The sequence below is a fragment of the Amphiura filiformis genome, chromosome 10, assembly GCF_039555335.1.
Source record: "Amphiura filiformis chromosome 10, Afil_fr2py, whole genome shotgun sequence".
NCBI lineage: Eukaryota > Metazoa > Echinodermata > Ophiuroidea > Amphilepidida > Amphiuridae > Amphiura > Amphiura filiformis.
In genome coordinates this window covers 47,975,461-47,984,599 of record NC_092637.1, presented here as the reverse complement: position 1 = coordinate 47,984,599, position 9,139 = coordinate 47,975,461, and the positions used below count along the sequence as shown (strand labels likewise).

Below are 9,139 nucleotides of genomic sequence, written 5' to 3'. Positions count from 1 at the left end.
AAATTTACAGAAATATAATTATGCAAGTCTCCAACAAATATGCAATTTTGGGAGGCCAAAAACCACTTGCATGTAAACAGGTCTCAAAATAGGCTAAGGGCGATTTCCCCCGAAAACCCAAAAATAGTACTAGGAAATTAAATTACTGGGGTGATTTTTAAAGTAGCCCCTGAAAGGAAGGAATATTGAGGCTTGTGGCTCAAAATAAATAGGGAATATTGATATTTAGCCCCTGATATCCTGAAAGTAGCCCCTAAAAGTACAATTACGGGGGTGATTTTTTTCAAATGTAGCCCCTGAAGTATTTTGAGGCCTGCACTAAAATCAATGATTTTCACGATATAAACATACATAATCTAACAAAAAATGCAACAATGCAAACTTGTGCATATTTGTTGGAGCCCTTATTATACGTTTTGAACCTTCATAACAAAAACAGCTTTAGTCTATATAAATTACATCATAATTACTATTATACAAAGAAAAAAGAACATTTGGTCCATTCAATTGATACAAATGTTTACAAAAATGTTGTTCTAATAAATCTAATGTGACCCTAAATATACATTTTAAAACAAGATTTGGAGGACAAATTGTTCAGGTGCATTTTAAATATGTAATATTTTCATTCAGGGCTCTCCTAGTCCCCTGCTTTGATAGAAACTGCAAATGTTATTTTTTCCTTGGGATTTCAAACTATTGTGTATGGTAATTGGTAAATAAATAAAATAAATAAATACATTTTGGATTTATAAAGCGCCTTTCTCCAGATCTTAGAGGACTCAAAGCGCTGTAATTTCGCTGCAATGGTGAATCATCACAATCAGATCGCATCAACTAGGTTGCTGCCGAACGGCGCACACCTATCCGCATTTAGATTGTAACATCCACCAATTATCTGTGCAGCTCCCCAAATTCCATTGGGTGAAGGAAGTTTTTGATAACCAAACAACTAATCACCGATGTTTGCGATACAGGAGGAAACCGGAGATCCCGGAGAAAATCAGCGAGAGCGAGCATGGAATTGGGATAAACCAAGTGCACATGAGTCCTTGGGCCGCGCCGGGGCTTGAACCCGGTACCTCAGTGGTGCAAAGCGAGGGAATTACCGCTGCGCTAACTCGCCCTCCCCTGGTATAGGAGGAAAATTCTCTGGAACTTCAAATGGTGGGGTGGGTCCGGGGGTGGGTCTCCAGAAAAGAAAAAACATTAAAAAGAGGAATCATCTACTATGTAAAATTTCCTGAAATTTGGAAAATCCTAAGACTTGCATTTCTGAGTAAAATTACATAGCCCTAATTAATTAACATTACTTTGACTCATATGTATATGTACACATCGAGGAAGTATATGTGACCCGTCAAATCAAAAGTATGGCATAGCCTATATTGAGATAGAGGCAAAATAACCTTGCAAAATATAATGAAAAGAATAAGATTAAGGGGGTACTACACCCCTCAATAAATTTTTGACTATTTTTCATTTTTCTCAAAAACTAATAACACCCTGGTAACAAAAGTTATGTACATTATAGGGGCAAGGAATCCGATTACTACACTGGAATTTCAGTGACTCAAGACAAGCGGTTTGACACTTGTGATAGAAAATGAGGTACCGCTAGGATGTACCTCATTTCCTATCATATTTACTGAACCGCTTGTCTTGATTCACTGAAATTTCAGTGTAGTAATTGGATTCCTTGCCCCAATAATATACATTATTATGTTTTCAGGGTTATTAGGAGTTAAGAAAACCTAATAATGATACTATTGGATGGCTTATTCCGCATGATACCATAACATATCGGATTAGTCATACAAATATCGAACTCGCCGTTGGCTCGTCCGATATTTTTATGACTCATCCGATATGTTATGGTATCATGCTCAGCCATCCAATATTATATCATACCGGTAACTTTTGTTACCAGTGTGTTATTAGTTTTTGAGAAAAATGCAAAAATAGTCACAAATTTACCACAGGGGTGTAGTACCCCCTTAATGTAGTATTTTTTGTGATATCTTCAAGAATATTTTTTCAAATTTTACAAATTACTCTATCTAAGGACATGTTCATATCTCAGTTTTGTCAAAAGGACCCTTATCATTAATTTTGATATGTGTCACATATAATGATATAAAATTGGATTGATTGAGCCCATATTTATTGGTCAAGCTATAGTTGGACGCGACGTAGTCGAGTCCCAATATTTTGAAACTCATAGCTCGACCAATAAATATTGGGCGTAACGCATCAAATTTTATCATTATTATGTTATGGATCCAATATTTTCACACACTTGGATCCATCAAAACATAATAATGTTTCTATCATCATCTACATTGTATTGAAAACAAAATTATGGCAAATAAATCGGTTCATAGCAATTTGTTCTAGTTACACATGGTATTCTCAATTTGGAACAACACCCCTTCGGGATAAAACCCCTTTGAAATAACAGGCCAACCGTACCCCATATACGTTTGTATACAAAATCTATTATATAACTCTTATATCACAGATATTCTTATCCTTAATCATTTACAACCCATTACATTGCAACATATGATAAGTCACTCACACAAAGTGACAAAATAATACATTGTTTTCAGTTTCGGTTGGAAATATAATACTTCCTATAAAATGCACTGCCTTCTTAAGTTAAAATTATCTATAAATATATCACATAGTAGATACTTTGCTTTGTTTGAGAGACAAGCTTTTTTTATCTTCCTTTTTGATCTTAACAATCAATTTTTTTCCGTATTAAAGTTAAGTTACCCTATATTTATTAAACCACATCCAGCAATCCAAAATGCATGACCTGCTACTGTCTGTTCAATTAGCTTAGATTCTTGAATTTTTAAGATATTTGAAAAAATAAAAAATTGCGGCCAAAGTCTTCAAAGAAAAGTGTTAGCACAGCCTTAGACCTAAAGTGATTTATACTTTTCAAATTGCCAAGTTCAATTTAAACCCCGATTTCTTTTCAATTTTGCCTCATTTTAGGCAGTTACTTGGGTCCACCCAAAGGGTTCGCGACCTTTTTACAAATCGAGTGGGATGGTCCATTCTCAACTTAGGGCATAGACTCTATCCAATTTAGCAAAACAATCTATACACCAATCTGTCCTGCCATTTCAATTGTTATACCATTCCGGTTATTGGATAGGTTCTATAGGTGATGGTCCACCGGTTTTTGCAGGCGGCGGATGACATGATCGAGCCGGCAACTTGTGAAACCGCCCGTCCGTATGGCATTTTCCAATATACTCTTTTAGTTTTGTGGGGTTCATTATCGAACCCCAACGGTTTTAGCTTGCATTCATATTATTTATCAACATAGGCCTATTTTGTTTGTGATATTTCAAGCGTTTTAAAATTTCAAAATAATCCCATTCAATTACACGGTTGACGATGAAAATTTACTGAATTTAGAGAATGCAATGCGGCCACCACCTGGGTTTTTGTTACACGAAATTATATGGCGCGATTGCGTTTTATGCATAACATTATACTGAGCATTATTGTTTTCCTAAACAATGACATTAAAATTATGGATTTCGTTCTTATTTCAACTGGTTTACAATGTAAATTGAGTTTTGTTTAATACCACCATTCCTTCCCAAGAATATCAGCATTCGCTTGACATTTTCAGATACAGTGACTTTACAAGAATTGGTTTCTGTAACCTGATTGTTTTAAATAATATTTTCTTGTACAAAAGTGCTTTTGTTTCCAAATGTCCTTCTCATAGTTTTATATATATTCAACAATCAAAACGAAATAACAAATTGAAAATAAATATGTAGTTTTATAATAGGCCTACACCTTCTCATACCCATTCGCAAAATAAATAAATAAATAAATAATTTTTAAAAAAATAAAAAATAAAATAAATAAATAAATAAATAAATAAATAAATAAATAAATAAATAAATAAATAAATAAATAAATAAATAAATAAATAAATAAATAAATAAATAAATAAATAAATAAATAAATAAATAAATAAATAAATAAATATGCATGGAATGTATTTATATAAGCTGGGCCTATTTTTAGAAAAATTAGTTCATAAATAATAACGTAATGTTTCAACAGTAGGATTTCAACACAGGCATATTGGCAGGAATAGCTATTTTGCTGGACAATACTTCTTGATGCGGATGGTCGAATAAATATTATCTCAGCGCATTATGACATTCGTCCCCATTGCTCTAAATGGATTGATTCAAAAAAGTTTATGGTACCCGACGTTCTACAGGTTGTTATAAAAATATTGCGGGAAAAGACCAAAATTGAAAAGAAATGAGGTTTTAAATTGAACTTTAGAATTGAAAAAGTATAAATTACGTTAGGTCTAAGGCTGTGCTAACACTTTTCTTTGATGACTTTGACCACAATTTTGTATTTTTTCAAATATTTTAAAAATTCAAGAATCTAAGCTAATTGAACAGACAGTAGTACCATAAAGATTCGCCTAATGGTGCACTTGGGCTCCTTTGCCTTTAGATAAATTCCTTGTGCAAAGAGCTCCCTCCTATGAAATTCAAACAAGAATTAAGGTCCCGTGCCCTTATTTGCTGGTGGGAATTTTACGGTAGGGCACTTTTAGGTTGTGCATAAAATTCGACTTAAAATGTCTAGGGAGCCCATAGCGCCATTAGGCGAACCTAGATGATATTAAACAAAAACGGATTCTGGGAAGGCAGTTGGGCTATTGCAGTTTAAATCCATCACACCTCCAGCATACTTTCCTGCCGCTGCGGCAAGCGGCAGGGCGATTCAACCAATGACAAGCCTTGATTGTGTTCATTTGTCTGCAATACGCGTGCGCCACGCCGCTCAGCGGCAAGCGGCAGGGTAGTATGAAACCAGCATAAATCTCCTATACAGGGGGTGTAGATTTCATATGGAGCATTCACCCATTTGAAATTCACACTCCCTGTGTGGGAGATTAAGGTCATGTTTTACATAAGGGGTGTATGGATTTCAACTGGAATAACCCACTCATTGAAACATCTCAAAAAAAAGTAACTAACCCCCTTAATGGCCGTTATTCAAAAAGGGGCTATTGTATTACAAATCTGTAAAATGCGTTGGAAGCAGAATTTATTTCTGCACATTTTGACACCTCATTTGATACGATAGCCCAGAAAACAATAACATACCAGTCAATTTAATGTAGTGAGATCCAGATTGAAAGTTACACTTACATACAAATTTTTACAATACAAAAACACTCAGATATCATTACACAGATTTCCTGCCATTACACTGAATGCAAAACCAATACAATGCTACAAATGAGGTGTCAAAATGTGCAAAAATAAATTCTGCTTCCAACGCATTTTACATATTTCTAATACAATCACCCTTTTTTGAATGATGGTCATTTATATTTAAAGGGGGTTAGTTACATGTACTTTTTTTGAGATGTTTACATGTATGTATTGAATTTTAAAATACTCAAGTTAAGGTCCATTACATACTACACTGCAATTACTTTTATGGCGATGTGCGTTGTCAAGCACTACATCATACTGCAAACTACTGCACTGTGGTACCAATCAATCCAATTTCGGCGTAGTATGAAGTTATGAACGGATCTTTTGTCCATCAAAAGGTATACTTTTTTTTCTGAAATAATATGCTAAAATATACCCAAAAAGTTAACATTTTTATTTTTGAGAAAGAAGTTTCAAACAAAACCCAAGAGCTAGTCTGCCTTTGATATCCATAAATCCTGGCTACGAGGCCTGATCTTAGATCATTTATATTGTTGTAACATACAGTGACTCACAAGTTCACAACACAGTTGAAGCCTCCTAATGAAAGCACTTTTGTTCATAGGACATCATTAAACTTTTGGGTTGTTCCCTTAATCAATTACATCTGGTCTATTTATCTACCTCCAGTCAGCGGCACTTGCTTTGAAGTTCAACATGTTCCGAGTTGGCTTATCATTACTTGGATGTACATATTTTTCATACTTTTACACGTGTGATTAAAGTGACGCATATGTACACGCAGCACACGCTGAACTTCAAAGTTTGTGCCGCAGACTCGAGGTAGTGATACAGATAGTACTTTGTTACTAGATGTCATGACTATGCCCTAGTCATCATAATCGGGTATATCATCGAAAGAGTACCCTGCATAGCCTTTGTAAGCATACAATGCCAGTCTCACATGATAGAATCCAGGCACAAATAGTATAACTCCAAGGAAAATCACCGGCCAAAATCTATCACTGTATTTGGTGTCGATGTGACCCGATACAAGCAAGGCTCCGACGATGAGTAGGGCTGAGCCCATGATGAACATGATGATAGCAACGATAATAGATTTCCATGGGACCTTGGGTGGTCTGGTTTTGAACTGAAAAGTCAAACAAACAAAAAAAGTATGGTTTAAAAGCCCTTGTTAAAAGCCATAATATACAATTTCGGTCAAATTTAGATTTTGTTATTCTTTGCCAAAAATTTTGAAATTAGTGGCAATTGCCAGGAAGATAATAATGAGATAAAATTTAAAATGACGAAACAACACACCTTGGCACTGCTGCACATGTGGAGCTATAATATGTGTAAACATTACAAATATGCCTAAAAATCAAGTTTGAAAAAAATCAAGTCATTTGAAAGTAATTTAGCCATAATGTACAATCTTTTAACAGGGACAGTCTTTTGGAATTTGCAGGAGAGCATCAAATAGCTCTTCCGGTGCCTTCAAGGAGAGCTGTTTTGTGCATGTAAGGATAGAATGGTCAACTAAGGAGAGCTAAAGATCACTCTCCTATATCAGATTTAAAAGGAGCAGTAAAGAATGATTGCTCTCGCTCTCCTCAAAAGACAGTCCCTGTTTTAAAATGTGAAATGGTAATTTTTTTTTACGCCTGATTTTTCGGCATATTTGTAATGTTTACACATGTATGTCCCGACTAACACCTAATTGGATTCAGCTCAGCCAAATTCATCATGTTTTTAGCCCCCCCCCCCTCCCCCGGCTGGGACCCCTTGGCGCATGCTGCATGGTGTGCTTTTCCATGTTCAGCTTAGAGCTCACCTGTAAATCAATGTAGTCCTCATTATCTCGTTTACTCATGCGCACATACTTGATGCTTGAATCAGCTATCATTCTGGTAGGCATGGTTGGTCTTGATTGATGATGGAATGGTTTTTTTTTTAAATCTCTAGAGTGATTTTAAGGTGGTTGAATTCTGATCTTTTGTCTTACAATTAGGCTATCATCTGTAAAAAAATAACACAAAATTTGGTTAGTCGTAGTTCATACCCAGCAAACACAAAATGTATTATTTTAAAAACAGAAAAGATTTGCCTATTTTGGACAGTTTAAAATTTTGCTGAAGTGTAATTTTAACAACATTTTTGATGCGATCGCCTGTCGTGATCGGCTGTGTTTACTTCTGAACTTCCATTGCTTTACACGGTGTCATGCTTCAGCGAATCCGACTAGATTTTGTATGCAATTGCAATGGTCTCTAGCCTAAAATGTGAAGCTATCGGTGAACAAATTCTTGGCTAGACTTCTCGAGCAACTGTGTGTATTCATCTGGCATGTCTGGAGCCACTAGCGTTCATAGTGTTCGAGCTTGGCCAAGAATTACTTAATTTACCTGTAGTGCTGCTTTGTTCATATTACACATAGCTTAAAATTAAAGAAGACAAGAACTAGGACACGCCACAGTGCATGAGTTACATGATATTGATACATCATTACATGTACATCATTCATCACGCAATGGCGATGGCGCTGATGAAATACAGTCAGTTACAGATGAATGCATTTATATAAATTATAAATAAGAAATAATTAAAATATAGAAAATATGAATATTATTCAAATTGTGATTTCATCATTTATTCTAGTGCTGTAATCGATTGTCGTAAGTATCGATAGTCGGAAAATGCATAGACTTCCGACATGTCGAAACACTCAATGTCAGTATCGATACACAAACGACATGGCACACATTGCCAAAGTCATGTAAAATTATGGATTTGCAATACCACTTTCGTTTGTTTGATGCATGATCCATGTAGTTTTAGCTGTTAGGCTTCAATACACTTGTTGTTAACTTGTTTCTGGAACTTACTGATAATAAAATTGGTAAACTCAAATCCGTGTTTCAAACTGCGTGAGTATCGATATTAAATAGTATCGACATGTCGGATGTTTGCCTCCCGACATATCGATACCCAGAAAGCTTATCGATTACAGCACTAATTTATTCTAATTTAACATGTTCAATGTTTATCAGAGATCCTTTAATAATGAGATCTATGACACTCTCTACAAACTGCCTATACCATGCTATACAGCAGTTGAAGACAGGCAATTCGCAAGCGTCGTCGCCGGCCAAGTCTTACTACGATCGTGTAATGAGAAGATACCATAGAGTCCTACATAGAGATCTGTGGAAGAGACGTCCGAATTGACCTACCTTGACCTATAATTTATGAGGAGAATCACATTTTTGTACCGCTCACAAAACAAAGAGTATAAGTCCGCCCACCGCTGTCAATCATTCTAATGAACAAATGACACAAGCTCTGGCATTCTGACAATGACGTAATCCTAATTATAAATGAGAAAATCACATTGTACATGTAACTTTCTGCTGTACTTCATGTCTTCCAACAAGTGCCCGAGTGTCGCGGCCCTGTGTTTATTGCTGAAACGATTCGTCTCACTCAGCCTGACTCAGGTTTATTGAGCATTTGCATGTTCTTGACAAGTTGAGTCAGTAAGCTTAAAATGTAAAAACAAAAATCGGCTCTATTTCATTGATTTTTTTTAGCCTAAGAAAGAAAACTACATTTTAAACTAACCTTCTGTTCGTTGTCATTGTCAACTGTGGTATTTGAGCACGAAAAATTAGGTTAATTGTTGAGACGGCAGGCAGTCATCAGTCACTGTGAAATCATGGGAAATCTGTAAATGGCAAATTGACGTGTTTTATTTTAATGCCGGATACAATTATTTAGAATTCAATAAATCTAACATTTACTTTTAAATTAATTAATTTAGACGATGATTTTATTTTTATATATTTGTTTGAAGATTAAAAAAATGTGTACAGAAATTAAAGAATAAGATTGAAGTAATTTCT

General features: G+C 35.2%; 1 protein-coding gene across 1 annotated transcript; it reads right to left on the bottom strand.

Annotated features, from left to right (window-relative positions):
- Window positions 1–5,539: 5,539 nt before the first annotated feature.
- LOC140162967 (transmembrane protein 230-like) lies at window positions 5,540–8,988 on the bottom strand. Its single transcript, XM_072186288.1, has 3 exons — window positions 8,859–8,988; window positions 7,072–7,256; window positions 5,540–6,384 (listed from the first exon to the last, which is right to left on the bottom strand). The coding sequence occupies exons 2-3, from the start codon at window positions 7,153–7,155 to the stop codon at window positions 6,121–6,123; spliced, it is 348 nt and encodes a 115-aa protein (XP_072042389.1). The 5' UTR covers window positions 7,156–7,256; window positions 8,859–8,988; the 3' UTR covers window positions 5,540–6,120.
- Window positions 8,989–9,139: the final 151 nt, after the last annotated feature.

What these genes read in the sequence shown, in the direction of transcription:
- LOC140162967 (XM_072186288.1), bottom strand. Translation starts at nt 7,155, where the DNA reads ATGCCTACCAGAATGATAGCTGATTCAAGCATCAAGTATGTGCGCATG. An exon ending in AGGACTACATTGATTTACAG is followed by an intron (nt 6,385 to 7,071) that starts GTGAGCTCTAAG and finishes TTGACTTTTCAG; the next exon opens with TTCAAAACCAGACCACCCAA.